We start from the raw sequence: 23496 nt of genomic DNA, 5'->3' as shown, positions 1-23496 counted from the left end.
TTTTCAAGATCACATCCAGGAATACACACGAAACAACACATTCCGTGCTTGTGTTGACAGCATCTGTCAAAACGACTATAGAACTCATTTAGATCATCAGCCAGCGTTTGTCGTATGCTTAAATATTATAAATGCGAAATATGTATTTAACACACAAAAAAATGTCCAACACAAAAAAGCCATTTCTTCTACACAAGCACCCTCATTTGACAGAAGAAAAAATAATTTTTATCAATATCACGCACAAAATTATAGTAAAACACACTATATTGTTATGAATATACAGTATGCGTACAAAATACATTAAAATAGCAAAACAAGACAGATATTCCCACTTGAGCACAACAGTGGGTGAGCACACACAATTCACTCACAAGCAACCCATTTCTTCATTCAATTTTCCCAACTTTCATTCATAAACTGCAGAGGTTGTGGTGGGGAGGGAGGGGGGCAACCCCCACATGACTGCAGTACCTTCCAGCAGCATTGACTCCTCTCAGCCAATCAGACGGCAGGGGGAGAGGAAAGAAAACAAAAAACTATTGGCGGGGCCAAGCATGTACCGCATAACACCGCAGCCTTCCCCTCCCCCACAGTTCATTCATTCGCTCGCTTTCTTTCATTCATCCCTTCATTGATTCATTCATTCATTCATAAAGTGAAGTGGTGTATCTTTAACTCAACCGCAGCAGATCTAGACTGCAGGACTTCAGGGTTCAGAACATGTTACGTGTCTCTGGGGGCAATGAATGCCGAGAGTGAGAGAAAAGAGATGCGAGCAAGCTGACTCACACGCATTCTGACCGATAGTGACTCATGATTTCTCTATTCAAGATGGTTCATTCAAAACTCAATTCCCTCAAACTCTTCAGGATTTCACTGAAGATTAAATGTGATTGTTCTGACGCACTACAAAAGGACACTTGAACGCATCTTTCCTTCTTTGTCAGCTTGTTCACTACAGTGAAACCAATAGCAACCGAGAGAGGAGTGTGCATGGGAGGACCCTGCTGGAATGAGCTGCCATGGCACTTGAAAGACCACCCTATCTTCTCCCTCCTCTATCTTTGCTCTTTCCATTCTGTCAGCAGTGACTCTAATGAATGCGAGTTTGCCCACTGACTGAGTGGGAAAAAACACTTGAGAAGACCTACTAGGAACACACATGGGTAAACAACATTAAAGGGATGCTCTGGGTTTATTACAAATCCATCAACAGCATACTATCAAATTCCACAGAAAAATATATCTACTCATCCCTCGGTTTGTAAAAATACAGACTGACATCAATTTCAAAAGCCTATATGGTTTTAAAGAGATAGTTCACCCAAAAATGAAAATTCTGTCATCATTTACTCACTCTCTTGGAGTCATAGCGTTCCAAACCTGTCTGACTTTCAGTCTTCTGCAGAACACAAAAGAAGATATTTTTGAAAGAACTGTTTTCATCCAAAACAGCGTTGGACCCCATTTACTTTAATTGTAAAGACAAAAAAAATCACTAAGACATTTTTCAAAAAATATTCTTTTTGCGTTCTGCAGAAAAAGACAGAGTAAGTAAATGATGAGTTTTCATTTTAGGGTGAGCTAACACTTTAAACTGTGGAATGTGCCATTTTCTAAATGCTATAGGTAGAAATGAATGGCTAACTGTGGTTCACAGTTGAAAGTTAAAGTAATGAAAGACCGGAGTAATGATGCAGAATTAAGCTTTTCCATTAAAGGAATAAATTACATTATAAAATATATTAAAATAGAAAAAAAAAGTTATTTTAAATTGTAAGAGGACTTTGGACTTCTTCCTGAAAACGGTCACATTACTGAAGTACAATGAGTACTAAACACGATTTCTTGATCACTTTAACATACACAAGTGTCCATTCTTGCATACACTTTTATCAGGCCATAAATTAAGGTTTCTTGTACCAAAAAAACCCCATAATACGTTTTTTCATGATCATTTCCACAACCCCACTACCATAGAACTAAACACAGTTTTTGCTACCTTCAAAACCTCTATATGTAAATGTCATCTGTAACCTCCACATGCTTGCACAGTTTACACGTCATTCATCAGCGGGAGACAAATTGCTGAACAGACATTGATATGCAAATGTAGTGATGGTTGTGCCATCATCATAGCCATGACAATTTACGATTCTGAGCCATTGCAGCTTTGTTCCCAATAATGGTCTGTGTGGACTAGGAAGAAAGTGTATATCTATAGTATGTATCAAACTCTTAATTTAACAGATCAAATAAGATCTCGCTCTCCATATTCTATGTTTCATGTACACATACAGATGAAGGGCATGCTGGGATATGAACTGCCCCTGCTTGTGACAAAATCTGCTAATGTTAACTGAGGGGAATCCACTTCTCCTCATGCAACAAACCATTAGACAACCACAGAAACTTGAGACACATGCAGCCTTAACAGCCTGCTCAGGAATCTGCCCTGAGCTAGTGCATTCTGGGTAAGGGAGGACACAAATGTTGCAGTGGCAGTTTTGAAAGAACAGTATCCTTGAGCATGGAAAAATTAAATAAACTGTCCAATTCTACCCTGATCCATTAGACATTAGAAATACGCACACACACAAGAAGAGAACTGAGAAAGAGATGGATGGAGAGAAAGAGAACATTACATAACCAAAGACAACACAATAACACAATCCCAAGCAATTCAGCAGCAATTTAGAGAAAGAAAAAAGAGCTGGAGGGATAACAAATATTTCATAAATATAAGATGAACAAAGAAGTGAAAGAGAATGTTCTATTCAGCAGCAATTTAGAGGTAAAATGGGAATGACTTGTGCATTATATAAATAAAAGACATTACATTAATTGTGTCAGAGGTCACAAGTGAAGCACATGAGAGAGGGTGTGCGGAAGAACTCCTCACCCTGTTCCCCGCTAGAGAAAGGTCATGGAGGGAACATGATGTGAGTGCAGAAAGGGTGTCTGTGTGCGGAGAGAGAAATCAAATTCTATTTTTTCGTTAAACATGTTTTCCTGAAGTCAGTCACTGGATATCTGAAGTTTCCTGAAGTCAGTCACTGGATATATATTACTGAAATATTAGTATTTAAATATATATATTACAACATTTAAACATTAATCAAACACTTTTAAATTGATCGAACAACTAGCTCAGGGGTTTTCAAGGGGACCCGGAACAATAGAGGTCAGAGGAAAAGTTTGGAGAAAAACAAATCTAAATACTAATTTTCACACTATTAATTTGATCTTTATACATAAAAACAGTTGCCTTCTAAATTTGAAGGTGGGGGTCCTTCGCACAAGGAAGATCATGTTTGGGGGTCTGTGGCATCTAAAAGATTGAAAACCTCTGATCAAACTAACCAGAATCTACCCACATCACAATAAAAAACTACACTACTGCCTGGTTTCACAGACTGGTTTTAGATGAAGCCAGGATTAGGCCATAGTTAAATAAGGACATTAAGTAGCTTTTATAAACATGCCTTAGAAAAAAACATCACTGGTATGCATCTTGAGACAAAAAAATGGCACTGACATTTTTTAAGATATGTTGCTATCAGTTAAAATATCTCAAACATGCATTTTAGTCTGAAACTAGGCTTAAGCCTTGTCTGTGAAACTGGGCATACAATTCCAAGGTTAACCACTGGTCTTCAAACAACACACTTCATTGATCCATGCTCTTTAAAGCTGCATGAAATAAAGATCAAATTGACCCACACTAGCCCCTCTAAACCAATGCGCTTTTATTATGCGACTTTAAGTGTTGGTAATTGGATTGAGATATAGCTGAACCAGCCCCTGGGGGATGGGAGCTTGTTTCAGTGCATTGAAGAACAGATCTGGAGCTCAGAGAGACTGTCAGAGGTCCGCACTCATTTCCAATACAGCACCAGCTGAATATACGGTATAATCCATATTGTGAGTGAGCTGAGCAACACTGCCCCCTTCAGCTCATTGTTTGTCTGCCTGAGATGATTTTTAAATTACAAATCTGGGAGTACAACGTATTGAAAATGTATCAAGAAACCAAGGTGGTTCCTTGTCTAGGAGGCCAACCAGATGATAGGAGACCATTCTTGAGCTTCTCTTTGTGCTAAGTACTTGTGAGTATTTTTCCTATGAATGAATGAACAGCTCGCTTTAAAATTTTCCCGGTCTTACTGACATTTGTTATGACATCCAATTCAAACATTTCAATGCTCATGATAACTTTTGTTAACACTACAATAAGACAAATCCATTTCACCAACGAATTACTCTTTGGCAGCGAAGCCTTATATACACTACAATAAGACAAACACTACAATAAAACACTACAATAAGACAAATCCATTTCACCAACGAATTACTCTTTGGCAGCGAAGCCATATATATATAGCTACATTGCTAATGCATAAACGGAAGTTGAAAGTAGAGCCCAACCGATATATTATAGGCCGATATTAGGCATTTTCATAACTATCGGTATCGGCATTTCTAATGGCCGATAAATGAATTTTAAAAAAAAGTGACGTGCGGTGATTCATGTAAGGGTGGCGCTGCCAATAATGCACCTAAAAGCTGTCACAATGAATTGGCAAAGCAATGATATGAATACATCAAATATAGCAAGGAGATATTTGAATTGTTGTTTATTAATAACAAGTGTTTTCAGTCATTGTGGGCTGCAAAGATGAAGTTGAGGATGCGGACTTGCGATCTTTGAACGCGCCAGAGAGAAATGTACATTTCAGGAGGATATAAGGCCTACATAAGCAGAGAGCAGTTTGTCTTTCGTTTAGATTTGTTCTGTTTAAAAGTAGACATTTCAATACTGTACTATAATACACATAATTAATATTGCTAATGTACACATAAATGATATCGGCCAATATATCGGTATTAGGCTTTTTTTTAATTGGCATCGGCCCCAAAAAATCCATATCGGTCGGGCTCTAGTTCAAAGACAAAATCAAAATTCTAAAGATGGCTGCGCACTTGTTTCTCTGGCGCATAAGGTCTTGATTTCATGGTGACTTTAAAATGCAACTTCTGTTAGCAACCTAAATTTAACCATAAACAACCACCACATAAATCTTTGCTATGCAAAGATAAAGATAAATAACTCAGGATACATGATTAAGTCACATTATATCAATTTGCTCATTCAAGATGGATACAGTAAATTTTTGCTAACATTCGGCTCTTATTCGTCTCAACAGTCTTTTCAGGAAAGTGATATTTATTTTCGAATTGTAAAATAGGCAATCAAAAAATAGCTAGGTGCGCCAAAAAAAAAATCACAAAAAGTGCAGTAGCGCCCCCTACTGATCATATGTATTATACACAATAAAACAATAAAGTATTACACATATTGAAAATTTCAAATTGTAAATATCGTTTTAGGATTGTCTAACATACCCAGCATCAAAATGTTTTCTTCAGCTTCCACATGCTGTTTGAGCAGATGTCCAAATTTAGTGAAGTCTCCGAACCACTCAAAGCTCTCCTCTGTCCGGTATCGCTCATTCCAGTAATCCACATCTTTATATCTGGCGTTAGAGTCCGGCAAATATTCCATCCTTCTTGAAAATATAAACGAAAGTCCTACTGTTATTAAATGAATACAGGATTGTTATTTAAATATTCGTTGCTGACTGTCATATGAACTATTGTTGTGGTTTTTATATCTGTAAATATTGTCTGATCCCTAAAGATTTTGCATAATGTTGGTTCATTAAACACTGCGGTTAGAACTAACGTTAGGTCAGCTGGCAAACTATAAAATAAACATCGGTATCCAGTCGCTCCTACCAGCTCAATATATTTATCAGTTTAAATGTGAATTAAAACATGAGAGTCTAAATCACTGAACAACAGAATGGGCGAAATTACTAGCGGGTATTTTTGTCTGACAAGACAACCCACGTGTTTTTCTTTTTTTCATGCACTTTAACCTCGTCTGGTCATCGTGACGCCAAGAGTGGGAAATTAATGCAATGATGTCAAAATAAAAGTTTAACTAAATGCAAAAGGTTGATATTGGGAAATTAACTATTTTATGTACATTTCTATGTATTTTATGCACACAATTTACCGCTGATTTATTGTAGAGTTTCGTTCTGGGTGCTTCCAATCACAATCAATCGACACCATCATCATTTAGTTTCCTAACTGCCCATAAAGTCTATCATCAGCCTTTCAATGCTTGATCATCTCTCTTTAGAATGATTAATCTGCACTGTTCGCAGTTTGTCACTTTTTTATTTGCAGTCATTGTTATTCTGATGGTCATTGATGATGATGGTCCTGTGAAGAAACCTCATGAAAACGATTTGACGATTTGAAAAGAGACTTGGTAAATCATTGATACAACGTTCCAAAAACGTTTCAAAAACGAGACAGAGGGACTAAAATAATTTAAATGTTCTAGAGTAAAATAAAACAAAAACAACCAGAATACAATACAAACACAAGACAATAATGCTATAAACATGAACTAAACATAGAATGCAGACAAGACACTCCAACATAAGTGAGATGGTTTAGCCAGAAGATGTTTATGGAAATGTATGTAGGCTACGTTTTACTTATAAAACATTATTTTTCCATAAATGTATACTTTCAAAATTTAAAACACACACACACACACACACACACACACACACACATATATATATATATATATATATATATATATATATATATATATATATATATATATATATATATATATATATATATATATAATTTTTTTTTACAAAAGATTTGTTTGTTTATTTTTACAAAATTGTAACGTAAAATTGAAAGAGTTGTCTTTAATGGCCACATTACCGTATGTGTTTCAAAAAAGTGTAGCATTTTTACATTCTTAATCTCAAAATCACTACCATTATCGCAGAGTAGTGTGGCGCCCTCTATTGATGACTTGAGCATTTGTGAGTGGGCGTAGTCAGTGATGACGTACTTCCTTTGGCGCGCTGTGTGAAATTCAAAGCTGCGACTTAAACCGTTTAGTCAATCCAGTCAATGTTCTTTCTTCGGGTTAGTTCATCTGATTAGAAGTTGTTCGGAATAAACCGGTCGTTTTGCACGGTAGGTTTTCTGATAAGTGATATTACTTTTTTTAAACCTAGGAAAGTGTCGTTTACTAAGAAAAAAAATAGTTTTGTCTGTTTATACTGTGAGTTAGCGTACCGTTAGCATGTTAGCTTACTCTATCAAACAAAACAAACGTTTTGCTTCTTTTTAATATCAAATAAAACGCGTTATTTTCTTATTTTGGAGATTATGTTAAACGAGGTAATACAATGACCTTTGTAACACATACAGATGTAACGTTACACGTGTTTTCTTCTGCTCCTGCATTGCAATGATTCTGTTAACTTTACCTACAGATAAACACATTTATATTCACGACTTGTTGTTTAGGCGTGCAGAGATGTCGTGGGATTTTATTGTGCCGGTTTGTTTGGATGATCTCGTGAAGTCTGGTGCTGTTAACCAGTATGTGGTTCAGGATGTGCTGTCTGCTAAACAGCTCCCCTCTCACATCAACGGTAAGTGCTGCTGGGCTCTTTTAACCTGTATACATTTCACTATTTCTGCTCTGTAGTGGAATAATTACTTTTTTCTGTCTCTTACGAAGGCTTTAAAGCAGCACTGAGAAGTCAAGGGTCCCTGTGTATCCTGGAGCATTTTGACACCGCATACAGTGTTTTGCAGTAAGTGTGGACACATTCCCGTAAGTTAATTTTTAGATAAAGTAGTGTAAAATTGATTATAGTTTTGTTATATAACTTATATGTTTTAGCAGCTGTTAAAGGCCAAATTAATATTAATACAAAAAAGTTATAATTTAGTAAATTAAAACAAGGCAACCATAATAACCAGGGTTGGGTATCAGTGGAATTAAAAAAAATCTGATCCCAATTCATAGTCAAACATTTAGATGTTTAATGATTTTCAAATTTATTCAGTGTCTTTTTGCAAAACAATTTGTTGCAGCTAAATAATGCCATGACTAAAAATTAGCAGCCTAAAGAACAACTAACAAATTAACAAGGGACTGGGTCCACATACATACACACACACACACAATGCATGACAAGAAACCAAAATGTGCATAAAACCAAGCTAAATGCTTAACAGATGGGTGGGGGATAGTTATGTTATGAGCCCTGTTAAACATTGAAGGGTTGGTTCACCCAAAAATTTAAATTGTCATTTAATTACTCAAACTCATGTCGTTCCAAACACGTAAGACTTTTGTTCATATTCGGAACCCAACTCAAGATCTTTTTGATGAGAGCTATCCTCTGATAGCTACGCAACCACCACTTTGACGCTTCAAAAAGTTCATAAAGAGATCGTAACACTAATCCATATAAATTGAGCGCTTTAGTTCAAATTTTCATTGGTTCTTGCAGAAGCTCAAACATGTCCAATCACACATGAAAATGAACCTCCTTGGTTCTCGCACATCAAGCGAACATGCTTGAGCTTCAGTTTACCACAACTGATGTGTGAGTTGATAAATGTTTGAATAAAAGTTTAAATTCAATCTATTTATCATATAAAGCAATTGTCTCTCCAGAAATTGTGGTCTAAACTGCTCAATTCTTATGGATTAGTTTATGGTCTCTTTATGAACTTTTTAAACCGTCAAAGTGGCCGTTGCTTAACTGTCAATGGAGGGACAGAAAACTCTCAGATTTCATAAATATCTTCATTTGTCTTCCGAAGATTATTGAAAGTCTTAAGGTTTGGAATGACATGAGCATGAGTAATTGACAACTTTCATTTTTGGGTGAACTATCGCTTTAATCCCAGGACGTGGCTAAGCATAATTTTCTGATTGCGTTTAGACATTGTCGCACAGTGGATGTGGTGGTGAAAGAAGACATGCTGGAGTTGCTGATTCAATGTTGGTATCTCATAATCAAATTAAATAATTCTAGTTATGTTCAAAGAATCAACTACATTTCCAACAATGTATCACAATGCTGTCTTCTCAGTGGTCAGGGGCCTGTCGGTTTCCCTGCCGACTCTCCTCCTGTCGGGCTCTCTGTCAGCTGTGGACCGCAAACAGCAGCTCAACGCTGTGAAAATGAGTGTTTTTCTGTTATGCAAACTCACAGAAACACTTGAGAGCGACTCATACAGGGAGACTATCGTCACAGCACCCAGCAAGGTACAGCTGAATGTTATCAAGTTTTTCATTAGAGTTTATACTATATGCCCCATGATGAGAACAAGGCAAATATGAGCTTATTGGCTAGGATCTTGTGTTCTCTTGATATCTGATTGGTGGGTAATCTTGGCAGAGCAGTGGAGATTTGCTGCACTGCTGTAAGGGCCCACCCATATTGATGCCAGCTGTAAACTCATAATACAAATCTCCTTTAGAAATGGGTATTTGTGGCTGATTTGACAGCTTACAGTGTGTGTGTGTGTGTGTTTGAGTATGTCCCTGAGTGTGTGTGTGTGTAAATGTGTCAGTTAGCAAAGTCACATCTCCTAATGAGCCTACCAGCTGTGAACGTCTTCTTTGGTAATCTGAGGGCAACAACTGTTGCTTCTGAGTTCATTAATTTTGTGTGTACAACATATTAAACGTCTCTGTGTTTCTTTCAGGGTCGTAAGAAAGATAAAGGTGCTGTAAAAGGTCTCCTGCAGTGGGACAGTGAGAGAGAGACAGTTCTTCAGTGTTTGACTCAACTGCTGCAGCTGGACATTCGCACTCTGTGGAGTCTGTCTCTAGTGGAGGAGGAGTTTGTCAGGTAATTGTCTTCCTTTTAAACTGTCACCCACCCTTGCTCCGTTTCATCTTTTTTAATCTTCTATGTCTTCATTAATCACAAATGTCAGTTTTTGTTTGTGCAATGTTTGTTGGTTTATGTAGCTGTGTGACATGCTGTTGCTATAAACTCCTGGAAAACCCCACCATAAGCCACATGAAGAGCAAAGCCACCAGAGACGCCATCATACATGTGCTCGGAATCATGGTGAAGAAATACAATCACATGTTGGGTGGGTTTATATGCACATCACACACTCATGAGTGGGTTTGCAATGCTGTAGATGTTGAGCTGAGTGTGTTGTCCTGAATATGCTCTCTCTGTTTTCTACAGGAGCATGTGTGAAGGTGATTCAGCTCCTGCAGCACTTTGAGCAGCTGGCGTCAGTGTGTGCACAAGCTGTGGCTGCCTGGAGCACAGAGTATGGGGTCAAGGCCATCGTTGGAGAGGTCATGAGGTGAAATTGAAGTCTTTTTAGTGTTCATATACTTGAATGGTATTACTGGGTATATAGATTGTGCTTTACAGTCTGATTCGACCAGTATTTGGTTGCAAATAGAAATAAAATTGATAAGTAAAGTCAATAGCAATAGTTCTCTACATTTTTGACTCCATGGCCTCCTTTGTCTAAAACAATATTTGAAAATCCTTCTATATAACCTGATATGTGTATGTATTTCAGAGAGATCGGTCAAAAGTCGAGTGAGGAACTAGCTAGAGAAGCTTCAGGTGTGAAGGCTTTCTCCAGCTTTCTGTCTGAACTCAGTACTCTGGTACCCGAAACCATGATCCCCAACATTAGTGTTCTCCTGGCTCACCTGGAAGGAGAGGTACTGTTGCATATGTTCTCTATTGCATCGCTTCTGTCATTGGATTTTTGCCCAGTGATGAGACCAAGGCGAATATGAGCCCACTGAATTTGAGTCTGAGCTATCCTGTGTTCCTATTGGCTGGTAATCTTGGCTGGGCAGTGAAGGTTTGCTGTCTTGCTGTAAGGGCCTGCCTACATTCAACAAGCATCTTCCTCTTAAATTCCTATCCTTTGAAGATATAGGGTAGGAGAAAGGAGGGGGCTTACAGTTGTTGTTTTTATATGTTTGTGGGGGTCACAGGTCAAGTCTCAGTTCTCTTGAATAATTCTGTTGGCGTTGAGCTCTCTCTTTGGTAATCTGAGGGCAACCGTTAAAGAAAGTTTAATATTTTATAGATTACATTTTTTATGTTTTTTTTTTTATTAATGTTATTTATATTAATGCAGTTAGCTGCTGCTTTTATCCAAAGCAACTTACAATTGTGGAGGATGAGCAGTTTTGTAACAGAGCCAGCAATTTTTGCAGAATGCAATGCATCTTTATTAGAAAGAAATTAGGAAACACACTAGAGCAAAGAAGTTTTAACATGTTGTTTGTGTTTGGACAGAGTCCGAGTCTACGAGTGGCTGTGTGTGAGGTTCTCGGGGAGGTTCTGGTCCGGGTTCTGTCTGGCGATAAGATGGATGATTCTGCTCGTGCCGGCCGAGATCGCTTTCTGGACACACTGCAGGAGCACATCCATGATGCCCACTCACATGTCCGAGCACGTGTGTTGCAGGTCTATGCACGTATTGTCAACAGTAAGGTGAGTGGCCCCCCCTTCATGACAACAGAAAACAAGGTGTATTTTTCTTGAGATATATTATTCCCCTTCTCCCTTTGACAGGCCTTGCCACTGTGCAGGTACACTGAAGTTATGGAGCTGACCGTCGGGCGTCTGGGTGATAAGTCTGTCCATGTGTGTAAGAGTGCCATCCAGCTGCTGGCTGCCTTCATTGCTCATAACCCTTACAGCTGCAAGGTATAAACATGCTCAATTAAAACATCTGGTACATATCCTCAGGGATTAAAGTTCTCTGTCGCTACGACGGATTTCCGTTAATTGCAGCGAGTCTATGACGGATTTCCGTCAATTGCAGGGTTCCCGTCTGTCCTTAATGTCTTAAATTCACTTTTCATAATGTTAAGGCTGTAAATAGGCTTTCATTTCTCAAATAGTGTGATAAATGTCTTAATTTTTGTTTGAATAGGTCTTAAATTAAGGAAAGACGAGGTGTATTCACCCTGCTGAGGGGGATGTGATAAAGCCTGGATCGGAGCGAAAGCACGTTCCTCTCTCCACTCTAACATTCTGTAATCACTTCGCTTATGGTCCAGTCCGGGTTTTCAATTCCCGCTCACGGAAAAACTGCTCCGTGTTCACTCAATTAATCTTAGTTTTGGAGAAGTGCATGTCAGGCTACAGCTGGTTTGCTGCGGTCCGAATCCGAGCGAGTTTGTTCCCTGCGCCCCCCGCAGCGTTGGTCTGGTTTCACGTTCAACTTAATTCTATCGAACCCTGGTGCGTTTGCGTGCATATTACGTCAACGCAAACGTGCACGGCGCATGATAGAAAACAGAACGCGGGTCAATATTGGCCGTTTCTCAATACCAATAGGCTACGCAAACCTCGGACTTGCGTCCTTGGTAGTTCGGACTTGGCAAGTTCGACTCGGGAGAACGAACTCCCGAGGACGCGAGTCCGGTTATTCTGCAAACGGATCCGCGGCGATCTTGGTTTCGTCACTCAGCTCGCTCTGGCTACTCCGGTTATCTCTTTATGTATATTTTAGGCAACAATAAAATGTAATATGGTATAAAATACAACTCTGCCTCTTTTCATCAACAATAAAACGAAATATATACAAAACACCTCTTTTCATTTATAAATGAACATATTATCATAAACATATTAGGCCTATATGGCCACACAAATGTGGTTCAGACAACGCACATTGATTATCTTCACTCCATATATTTATAACAACACGCAATATAAAACACAACCGTGCTTCTTTTTGTTTTCATTTTAAAAATATGAAACATTATTGATCATTAAAACTGACAAACTTAACAAACAGAGACAGGGTTGTATCATTTTATTTTATTATGCATGTACACATACAAGAGAATGCATAGTAAAATATATAAAGAATATTTTATATATTTTAGAATATATAACATTACACAATCCTGTTGCTTTTTGTTAAATGTCAGTTTTAATTATCAATTATATCCATAAAAGTATAAGTAGCCTAATATGTTGGCTATAAGAAGCTATACAATGAGAAATAAAGCAAACAATTCAGACAAACATTAGTCAGCTCTCTAATAGGCTACACAGTTAAAGTTAAATAGCCTAAATATATAAAGTTATGAAACTTCACTTTGCCCTCAGCCAAAACGATTTGCCATTAAACAAACTATATATTAATATAATTTAGCATTGTTTGGTCTTATAAGATAAATAAAAACATGCACTGAAAAGTTATGTAGATGGTTGATTATTTGTCAAGCTAAGTAATTTTTTTTCATAGATTAAAATAGCTTTTAAAATATGCAAACTGGCAATATTAAAGCGGTTTAAAACATCTCCCCTTAAAACGATATTGGTCTCGACTATTTAAATAAAGTTAAAGGAATATGACTTGGCCTGAAAAAAAATTTCAGTCAGAAGAATTTTTTTCACTTTAATCCCTGTATCCTACTGTACAAAACTTTGCTGTCAATAAGGTTTCTTTTTTTTTTTTTTTTTTACTCTGCAAAGGACATATCAAATGTGTCACCAAAGACATTTACATTGTTACAAAAAGATTTCTATTTCAAATAAATGCTGTTCTTTTTAACCTTCTATTCAAAGAATAGCACTACAGTTTTCAACATTGATAGATCATGGATGATAGATAAGATCTTGTGACAGTGAAGACTGGAGTAATGATGCTGAAAATTCAGCTCTGCCATCACAGGAATTAATTTTAACGATTTATTAAAATAGAAAAGCTTTTTTTTTTTTTTACTGTATTGTTGAACAAAATAAAAGCTTTGAGAATAAGAGACTTCATAAAAATCTTAAATCAAACTTTTGAGCAGACATACTTAATCTGTTTACAGAAATTAAATATACCTGTTTTTGTTATTTTTGTGTTAAGTTAAGCAGTGTAGACCTAAAAAAGCCCCTGGATAAGGAGATGGCCAAATTAAAAGAGATGAGAGAGATCCAGAAAGAGCAAGTGCCTGGTATGTTGCTTTTATAATTGAATTGTTCCTTTCAGTCTTTAGCTGGTCACTATTACTATCAATTTGTGTCCAGCTGTAAGATTAGGAATTTGTTTGTAGTTGCAGTCATCACAGCAGCCGATCTTTGGGATGCAATGAAGCCTGAGGTGGAGATGACTGTGAAAGCACAGCTGGAACCTGGAAGTGAGGAAGAAGAAGAGGAGGAGGAGGAGACTGGGGGAGAGGAGGAAAGAAGCGACAGGGATACTGCTATCCAAATTGCACAGCTTCTCCGGGAAAGTAAATACAGGTACATTTGAACTAACATACATTCTCTCATACCCTTATTTCTGCACACAGCCATGCAATGTGTGGTGTTTAACTGTGTGTAGGAAGGCAGTTGGTCTGTGTATGAGGGCACACTCCCTGTTCCCAGAGTCATCATTCTTCTCAGATCTGGCTGACTTAAATGCAGAAAAGCTGATCAACACACTCGCAACACTTTTCAAGGGTATGTTTTTTGGTACTTTGAATTGTCTTCTAAATAACTTTAATTTTAAAGCATCATGCTGAGGAGCACGATGGTGTCAGACAGAAACCTGTGCATCGTCTCACTTCCCTAGATAAAATGACAGGGTTCCTAGTCCAAATAAAAACATGGTGTCTATCTCTCTCCTCAGGCCCTGAGCAGGAGACACCTGAGGCTGTGACGAGCGACGCTCCACTCACCCCACAGAAAGAGGATGGAGGCAATGAAGGAAGAGAGAGTGAACTCAAGAAGCAGGAGATGTTGGTTCAGTACTTGAAAGACACAGAGAGCTTTGCTCTACAAGTGGAAAGAGCCATTGCTGTCATTAACAACATGCTGTACTGGAAAACTACTACAGGTAATTACTATGAAGTACCTGCTTTTTTTTCTCAATAATTCCTCAAATATGTTTCAATACAGAACAAAAGAACTGTTGCTACTTCTGTTTCATCGTGACATTCAAAATATATAAGTTGAGTTTAGTTTTCTCTGACTGGTCTCCCTCTCTCAGTTGTTCAGGAGGCGGTGCAGTTCTGTGTCACAGCATTTGAGTTTAGTGTGGCTGACTCTGTGTGTGGAGTCAGAAAGATGCTGCCTCTGGTCTGGTCCACTGATGCTACAATCAAGGATGCCATTATCCAGGCCTACAGGCGCCTGTACCTCAACCCTCATGGGGACAACACCAGGTATGCAAGCATTTTGGTTTGCTCAAGGCTAAAAGAGTACAATTTATTATACTGTAGTTCAAATGACTTTTTGTGTTTGTCCATTAGAGCGAAGGCTCAGACTTTAGTGGACAGTCTGTCAGAGCTGATGGTCGATGCTTCATTGGGGACAGTCCAGTGTCTGGAGGAGATTGTGAGTGTCTTTAGCCCCTCATTTAAGCAGTCACTCCCACACTTTATTCTTTTGACAGTTTTTTTTTCTTTTTCTTGGTGCAGGTCCAGGAGTTTTTCAGCAATGAGAGTGCCCTGCAGACTTCAGTAGTACAGGTTTTGTGGGAGAGGTTCTCTGGTAAACGAGAGACTAAAGCACTTCATAGGAGAGCTGCAGTGCTACTGCTGGGCATGGCAGCACGGTGAGACCTTCAAACTCTTAAAGGAGAACTCCGGGCAATTTTTAAGTTAATCTTGATCGTTATACCTTTGTGAGTACTGTCTATAGAAAAAAAAACGAACCGGATTGGTGCTTGCAACACGGAGCTGTTCCCGCAAATGCCTAGAGCTCCCCCTCAGCTAAAACGGCAGTTATGGGGGCATATACACAGAGTGTCTTTGTGCCTTTTAACAGACACAAAATGCAATTAAAATGCCTGTCCAACATGAACAGGGCCCTTACATGTGAACAAGATGCGTTTAGATGAGTAATATTGAGTTGATGAGTTTCCACGGGAATTCAGCGCGAGAATACAGCTAGCCGTCTAAAACACTATTTAGGTGAATTTAAACAATGGCTAAGTTGCTAAACGCATCTTGTTCACATGTAAGGGCCCTGTTCATGTTGGACAGACATTTTTATTGCATTTTGTGCCTGTTAAAAGGCACAAAGACACTATGTAAATGCCCCCATAACTGCCATTTTAGCTGAGGGGGAGCTCTGGGCATTTGCGGGAACAGCTCCGTGTTGCAAGCACCAATCCGGTTCTTTTTTGTTTTTTCTATAGACAGTACTCACAAAGGTATAACGATCAAGATTAACTTAAAAATTGCCCGGAGTTCTCCTTTAACAGTTCCTGGAAGTGTTAGTCAATGATTCAGTTGAACTAATTTAATGTCACAGCATTATAAAAATGTTGCCCAATGATGAGACCAAGGCGAATGTGAGCTCAGTGGGTAAGAGTCAGAGCTCTCCTGTGTTCCTGTTGGCTGGTAATCTTGGCTGGGCAGCGGAGATTTGTTGCTTTGCTGTAAGGGCCTGCCTACATTAAGTAAGTTCTTCCCCTCAAGCTCTCCTTCAGAGAAATGCAGGAGAGAGATGGGAAGGGTAATCAGTGTGTGTGTGTGTGTGTGTGTGTGTGTGTGTGTGTGTGTGTGTGTGTGTGTGTGTGTGTGTGTGTGTGTGTCTGGAGGGGGACATGGGTTGAAGCTCTGTTCTCTGTAATGTCCAATGAGCTATGAGCTGGTTCTTTGGTAATCTGAGGGCATTCTTGTCTTTGACATGCTGCTTGAGATATGTTGTATTTTGAGGCATGGTGAACTACTTGTCTAACCTTTTTTTGTGTGTGTTTAGTGCTGAGAGGGAGGTGGTTCTGAGTAATTTGGACACACTCTGCTCTGTCGCTCTGGGTGAAAAGGTTGCAGAAGATTATCTGCTGGCTCGAGACGCACTCATCACCATTGTTAATATAACAGACCATGTGAGGGTATGTATACACTCTACTACCTTTGAAAAGATTGGAGTTTAACTTTATGTTTTTGAAAAGTCCCTTATGCTCACCAAGGAAGCATTTTCTTCTAAATATACAGTAGAAACTATAGTATTGTGAAATATTACAATTTAAAATCATGGTTTTAAGATATTTTAAAGTGTGATTTCTTCCTGTGATGGCCAGGCTGAATTTACAGAAGCAATTACTCCAGGGTTCAGTGTCCTGATTCTAATATGCTGATTTCTATGTTCTTGTGTGTTTAAGCAATCCAAGGGTGTCCCCTTCAGGCTTCCTATGGACCACCATCTCTTCAGCTGTCTGTCCCAGGCCATTGCTGATGGTGTGTTTTAGGTTTTTTTGGTGTTTACACCTCGTATTAGCTTTTGTCTCGGGTGATCTGATCACAAGTGTTGGCTAAAACTCTTGCTTTGCCACATTTTTCCACAATCACCCAATCTGTTGATGCCGAATGTAACGTGGTCTTTCTCATTTGATTTCTCTTTCATACATATCTCCTGTTTGGTAATGGCAGTATTTTCATTTGAACAGGAGTAGTCCAGTCTGACCCCCATTGGCAGACCTTCATGGAACAGGCTGTCCGTCTCATCTACTTTTTAGCAGAGTCACCGGACCAGCTGTGTTCCCATCTCCTCCAACGCTCTGCTCGTCTCCTATTGGAACAAATCACAGAGGGTAGAGAGTCCACCCAAACACAACTGCAGGAAGGTGTGTCCCAGGGCTCTGAGGAGCAAGGTACTGTGGACAGGAGACTTTTTGCATAATTTTAGAAAATGTTTAGGGTCATTAAGTTTTCAAAAGAAAATCTTAGTGCTTTTATTCAGCAGAGGCATTCAACTGATCAAAATTCTATTTCTATTCAAATAAATAGTTTCCACAAAAATATTAAGTAGCACAACTGTTTCAACATTGATTGGGCTAAAAAGAGATGTTTCTTAAGCACCAGCATATTAGAATGATTTCTGAAGGATCATGTGATGCTGAAGGCTGGAGTAATGATGCTGACAATTCCACTTTGCCATCAAATTAATATATTAGAATTTTAGAATATATTAAAATGTAACATTTTATTTTAAATTGTATTCATATTTTAGAATATTACTATTTCTGATTTTTTTTTTTTTTTTTAAATGCAGCCTTGGTGAGCATAAGAGACTCAAACGTTTGGGGTCAGTAAGATTTTCTCATTCGTTTTCTAGTGAATTGTGTGAGCTTGGCCCAGGTGCTGTCACTGTGTGGAGCTGTGGCCTTCTGGCAGGTATCTCACCTTGAGAGAAGTGTCAGCTCTGAGCTACGGAGGAGGAGAGGACAAAAGGAAGAAGAGGAGGAGAAGGAGAAGGCACCTGCCAACAAAAAGGTTAACAAAGACAGGCCCCTGTTTGGTTGTTTTCTGCACTATCACATTAAAGTGTTGACCCATTATAATGCTGCTGACTGATTTGTGCCTCTTTTGTTAGGCGGCTAATGACAGTTGTGTGGAGGAGGAGCTCGGGCTAGTTGGTGCTTCAGCTGAGGACACTGAGGCAGAGTTTATCCGCAAGATCTGTGAGACTGAGTTATTAGCCGGTGAGCCCATCTAATGAAACGAATTTGACTATTTTGATGTTTTGGCTTGGAATGCAGAAAATTAAATCCTCATAATTGTTGTTTATTGAAGGATTTACCTGCTTGACAAAGCACTGATCCCTGTTGCACTGTGATCTCTTTTTTTTTTTTTTTTTTTGCAGAAGGGAATATGTTGAGTGCATTTCTGCCTCTGCTGGTGAAAGTTTGCAGTTCTCCAGGCAAATATTCCCACCCTCAACTCACCACTGCTGCCTGTCTGGCTCTGTCTCAGTATATGATGATCAGGTATTTATATTCTGATATTTTACACTAAAGTTTAAACGCAAGTTGTCAATTTTGGAAAAGTCCGTTAAGCTAAAAAAAAAAGCCAGCATTAATTTAATTATTTTAAGAATTCCTTGAATGAAAGCTTCAAAATAACAGCATTTTTTGGAAATAAAAATCTTTTGTAACATTCATTGATTGTCTTTACTGCCAAAACTTATTATATTGAATAATATTTGCTTCTTTAGTCAAGCAATATTAACATCTGTCTTTCTGTAGTCCTCCTGTTTGTAAAGACAATATCAGGCTGCTGTTCACGGTGCTGGAGAAATCCCCACTTCCTGTTGTCAGAGCCAACACAATTGTTGCTCTTGGTGACCTAACAGTCCGCTTTCCCAACATCCTGGAACCCTGGACGCCCAACCTTTATGCCAGGTAGCTCCAAGCCAAAAGGTCTTTCATGAATTTATGTCTGATAAACAACTACTGGTTTGGGGATGTTTTGCATAATTGTTTTTTCCAGAAAGAAATCGTTCTTGCCACCTTACTAAACTTATTACTTTGCTTAAATTAGTAAAGTGCCATAAATTGAAAAATGAATCGGAACTTTCAAATAGTGGCAGAGTTGTAATTTCACAATTTGGTTGCCGAGAGGACTAAGTTGAAATTAGAGATGCTCCGATGTATTGACCAATGATCGGTACCGAACGATAAAGCTTTTAAAGTCTGTCCATTTTTATCACAATTCAAACAATGGTCATTTGACTCTCTTAAATGTGACATGACAGATCACTGTAGCGCTTCTGTTCAACCGGCAGTGTGGAACACGAGTCATCTCTTCCACTTTAATACAAATTATAGCACAAAAAACATACATGAACATCAGAAGATATGTTGAAAGATACAGTACAACTTACTGAAATGAACCATGTCTCATGTAATCGCCTAATCAGTGTTTCAACTGTAGAGTTGTACACTTGAGTGTTTTGTTTTTCGATGCCGACCAACACAAACCGAGGCATGGTAGGGGAAAAAACGGTCAGTAAAACAGCTTGTGAACTATATCAGTTAGCTGAAACACTAGAGAGCAGCTTATTTACTGTTATGTATGTATGCTAGAATAAATTTGTCATGAAGTGTTTATGAAAACTACCTTATAAGTTGAATATAATAGCTCTGTTAACTTAACCTCTAATATTATAGAGCAGTGGTTCCCAAACCTGTCCTGGCGACCCGACCCACCAACACTGCACGTTTCCTCTATCTCCCTAATCAAACACACCTGATTCAACCATTGAGAGTTGAATCAGGTGTGTTTGATTAGGGAGACAGAAAACGTGCAGTGTTGGTGGGTCGCCAGGACAGGTTTGGGAACCACTGTTATAGAGCATCTGCAAATATCATTCTGAATAATCAGCTATCAGACCCTCTGAGTATTTAGTATCGGTGCGTCTATAGTTGAAATGTTTATTACTGTGGTGATCAATATTGTAACTTATTTGTCCTAAGGTTGAGTGATGAAAATTCATCTGTGCGTCTGACCGCCATCATGGTTTTGACGCAGCTGGTGCTTAAGGATGTGATGAAGGTCAAAGGTCAGGTCAGTGAGGTTGCAGTGCTGCTGCTAGACCCCGAGCCACACATTGCCAGCCTCGCTCTCAACTTCTTCAACGAGCTCTCTGCAAAGGTAGCTTTTCCACTGCAGCTCTGCTGTCTCTCATATCCCCCTCATAACTCTGAAAACGAGAAGTTCCAATTATAATACTCTTCTTATATCTTCAGGACAATGCCATTTACAACCTGCTTCCAGACATCATCAGCCGATTATCTGATCCTGAGCGTGGAATGAAGGAGGAGGATTTCAACACCATCATGAAGTGAGATATTGTTAATGCTGCTATTGCAGTTTCATTTATTCTACATGACAAATCACTTCCATTTAACTTTCTTTCTCTCTCTCAGACAACTCTTTTCCTACATCACTAAAGAGAGACAGACAGAGAGTTTAGTGGAGAAGCTCTGCCAACGATTCAGAACTGCAAAGTGAGTATCAGGCACAATGTGCAATTCGTCTTTCTGCACATTAAAAAATGAAGACATTCATTCATAAAAATGAGAAAATTAATAGAATCTAATAAGAGTCTGACTCTCCCTCTTATTGTAATCTGTCCTGTTCTGTCTGCAGGACCGAGCGTCAGTGGGCAGATCTGGCTGTCTCTCTTTCCCTGTTGTCTGTGTGTGAGCGAGGTTTCAAGAAGCTGCAGGAGTGCTGGGACTGTTACAGTGATAAACTCACTGAGCCTGGAGTCTATCAGCCACTCCTGTCCATTGCGGCAAAACTCCGTAGAAGGGCAAAACCACAGTTTAAGGTACTACAATTGCGAATGTGTGGTGGCAAAACGGTGTATCTGCACAGAGCATTGATTGTGAACGGGTGCTGTTTGTTCTAGTATGCAGGGATTAAAGTTCTCCGTCGCTACGACGGATTTCCGTTAATTGCAGCGAGTCTATGACGGATTTCCGTCAATTGCAGGGTTCCCGTCTGTCCTTAATGTCTTAAATTCACTTTTCATAATGTTAAGGCCGTAAATAGGCTTTCATTTCTCAAATAGTGTGATAAATGTCTTAATTTTAGTTTGAATAGGTCTTAAATTAAGGAAAGACGAGGTGTATTCACCCTGCTGAGGGGGATGTGATAAAGCCTGGATCGGAGCGAAAGCACGTTCCTCTCTCCACTCTAACATTCTGTAATCAATTCGCTTATGGTCCAGTCCGGGTTTTCAATTCCCGCTCACGGAAAAACTGCTCCGTGTTCACTCAATTAATCTTAGTTTTGGAGAAGTGCATGTCAGGCTACAGCTGGTTTGCTGCGGTCCGAATCCGAGCGAGTTTGTTCCCTGCGCCCCCCGCAGCGTTGGTCTGGTTTCACGTTCAACTTAATTCTATCGAACCCTGGTGCGTTTGCGTGCATATTACGTCAACGCAAACGTGCACGGCGCATGATAGAAAACAGAACGCGGGTCAATATTGCCCGTTTCTCAATACCAATAGGCTACGCAAACCTCGGACTTGCGACCTTGATAGTTCGGACGTGGCAAGTTCGACTCGGGAGAACGAACTCCCGAGGACGCGAGTCCGGTTATTCTGCAAACGGATCCGCGCCGATCTTGGTTTCGTCACTCATCTCGCTCTGGCTACTCCGGTTATCTCTTTATGTATATTTTAGTCAACAATAAAATGAAATATGGTATAAAATACAACTCTGCCTCTTTTCATCAACAATAAAACGAAATATATACAAAACCCCTCCTTTCATTTATAAATGAACATATTATCATAAACATATTAGGCCTATATGGCCACACAAATGTGGTTCAGATAACGCACATTGATTATCTTCACTCCATATATTTATAACAACACGCAATATAAAACACAACCCTGCTTCTTTTTGTTTTCATTTTAAAAATATGAAACATTATTGATCATTAAAACTGACAAACTTAACAAACAGAGACAGGGTTGTATCATTTTATTTTATTATGCATGTACACATACAAGAGAATGCATAGTAAAATATATAAAGAATATTTTATATATTTTAGAATATATAACATTACACAACCCTGTTGCTTTTTGTTAAATGTCAGTTTTAATTATCAATAATATCCATAAAAGTATAAGTAGCCTAATATGTAGGCTATAAGAAGCTATACAATGAGAAATAAAGCAAACAATTCAGACAAACATTAGTCAGCTCTCTAATAGGCTACACAGTTAAAGTTAAATAGCCTAAATATATAAAGTTATGAAACTTCACTTTGCCCTCAGCCAAAACGATTTGCCATTAAACAAACTATATATTAATATAATTTAGCATTGTTTGGTCTTATAAGATAAATAAAAACATGCACTGAAAAGTTATGTAGATGGTTGATTATTTGTCAAGCTAAGTAATTTTTTTTCATAGATTAAAATAGCTTTTAAAATATGCAAACTGGCAATATTAAAGCGGTTTAAAACATCTCCCCTTAAAACGATATTGGTCTCGACTATTTAAATAAAGTTAAAGGAATATGACTTGGCCTGAAAAAAAATTTCAGTCAGAAGAATTTTTTTCACTTCATCCCTGAGTATGCTGAAAGTAGCTGTTTGTTTAGGCACAGGTTGAAGACTATGAGAAGCGTTTGACGGCTGTTCACACTAAAGGGCTGGAGAATGTGGAGAGCGAGGAGAGAGAACAGCAGACAGACACACAGAGCCAAAACTTGCATACGCCACAGCCACTCAAGAGTGTGCGCAAATCCACACGAGGTGAAGGTTCAAGCTAATTTTTCAGACATACAATAAATATTTCTATTCTAAAATGAATCTCATTGTGCATCTCCCTCTCCTTCAGGCCGTGGTAAACCGAAGTTGGATGACAGTGATCTTGTAACCCCAAGAAAATCTCGTCCTCGCCCTAAACCTGCCATCACCTTCACCAGTGATGAAGAGGAAGAAGAGGGTCAGTTCCTTTCATGTAATAGTTTTATCTCTTGATTGTTTAGCAGAGCTCTCATTAACATGCTTCATTCTGAATATTATTATTTATTTTTTTGTGCAGATGCTGTCATGGCTGAGAGTGAGACTCCTAAAGTGAGGACACCCATCGCCCGCACACGACGCACTCGTCTCAGACACTGAGCACTCTTTGATTTTTTTTTTAACTTTTTTATTTTTTATTTTAAATACCATTTCATCTTATTTTATGTATTATGTCTGTGACTTTTAAATGTTTAATGTTTTAGTTGTCACCAGTATGGTATAATCTCTGTGGATTTTTTATTAAAGGTTTTTAAAACTCAAAAATAGCTCTGAAGGTTTGTTGTTGCATATAATTATTGTCCTTTGTTT

General features: G+C 38.6%; 2 protein-coding genes and 3 non-coding genes across 8 annotated transcripts in view; 4 read left to right on the top strand and 1 right to left on the bottom strand.

Annotated features, from left to right (window-relative positions):
* Window positions 1-5940, bottom strand: part of ece2a (endothelin converting enzyme 2a) — a 102354-nt gene extending 96414 nt beyond the window's left edge. For 2 of the 4 annotated variants that reach the window (XM_077221849.1, XM_077221852.1), the window contains exons 1-2: window positions 5803-5940; window positions 5410-5573 (exon numbers count right to left, since the gene is read on the bottom strand). In XM_077221849.1, the coding sequence (XP_077077964.1) occupies window positions 5410-5569 (160 nt within the window). In that variant the 5' untranslated portion in view covers window positions 5570-5573; window positions 5803-5940. Of the gene's footprint in view, window positions 1-5409; window positions 5574-5749 lie in introns of all 4 variants that reach the window. The other 2 variants (XM_077221850.1, XM_077221851.1) reach the window with 2 other exon arrangements.
* Window positions 5941-6942: 1002 nt separating this feature from the next.
* Window positions 6943-23451, top strand: ncapd2 (non-SMC condensin I complex, subunit D2). Its single transcript, XM_077222013.1, has 32 exons — window positions 6943-7083; window positions 7420-7547; window positions 7637-7712; window positions 8856-8914; window positions 9006-9181; window positions 9625-9770; window positions 9893-10020; window positions 10122-10245; window positions 10471-10618; window positions 11208-11405; window positions 11487-11621; window positions 13789-13876; window positions 13976-14165; window positions 14248-14366; window positions 14536-14742; window positions 14896-15070; window positions 15158-15242; window positions 15326-15462; window positions 16614-16746; window positions 17017-17092; window positions 17302-17505; window positions 17970-18127; window positions 18228-18336; window positions 18498-18621; window positions 18880-19035; window positions 20110-20287; window positions 20383-20477; window positions 20563-20643; window positions 20786-20969; window positions 22761-22914; window positions 23000-23107; window positions 23207-23451. The coding sequence occupies exons 2-32, from the start codon at window positions 7430-7432 to the stop codon at window positions 23284-23286; spliced, it is 4149 nt and encodes a 1382-aa protein (XP_077078128.1). The 5' UTR covers window positions 6943-7083; window positions 7420-7429; the 3' UTR covers window positions 23287-23451.
* On the top strand, window positions 9228-9555 carry LOC143731478 (small nucleolar RNA U85). The gene has a single exon (XR_013200765.1). It is a non-coding gene; the product is annotated as a small nucleolar RNA U85 (small nucleolar RNA).
* LOC143731480 (small nucleolar RNA U85) lies at window positions 10668-10966 on the top strand. Its single transcript, XR_013200767.1, has one exon. It is a non-coding gene; the product is annotated as a small nucleolar RNA U85 (small nucleolar RNA).
* LOC143731479 (small nucleolar RNA U85) lies at window positions 16179-16527 on the top strand. The gene has a single exon (XR_013200766.1). It is a non-coding gene; the product is annotated as a small nucleolar RNA U85 (small nucleolar RNA).
* Window positions 23452-23496: the final 45 nt, after the last annotated feature.

This window comes from Siphateles boraxobius, unplaced genomic scaffold (assembly GCF_051911475.1).
Source record: "Siphateles boraxobius isolate OS27281-9 unplaced genomic scaffold, OSU_SipBor_1 86, whole genome shotgun sequence".
Lineage (NCBI taxonomy): Eukaryota > Metazoa > Chordata > Actinopteri > Cypriniformes > Leuciscidae > Siphateles > Siphateles boraxobius.
Note: the sequence above shows the minus strand (reverse complement) of the source record. Positions and strands in the feature narration are given on the sequence as shown.

Bases quoted from the DNA above. Each gene is read 5' to 3' on its own strand.
- ncapd2 (XM_077222013.1), top strand. From the start codon at position 7,430: ATGTCGTGGGATTTTATTGTGCCGGTTTGTTTGGATGATCTCGTGAAG. The intron at 9,182-9,624 runs GTACAGCTGAAT...TGTTTCTTTCAG, and splicing joins TCGTCACAGCACCCAGCAAG to GGTCGTAAGAAAGATAAAGG. The intron at 13,877-13,975 runs GTATGTTGCTTT...ATTTGTTTGTAG, and splicing joins CCAGAAAGAGCAAGTGCCTG to TTGCAGTCATCACAGCAGCC.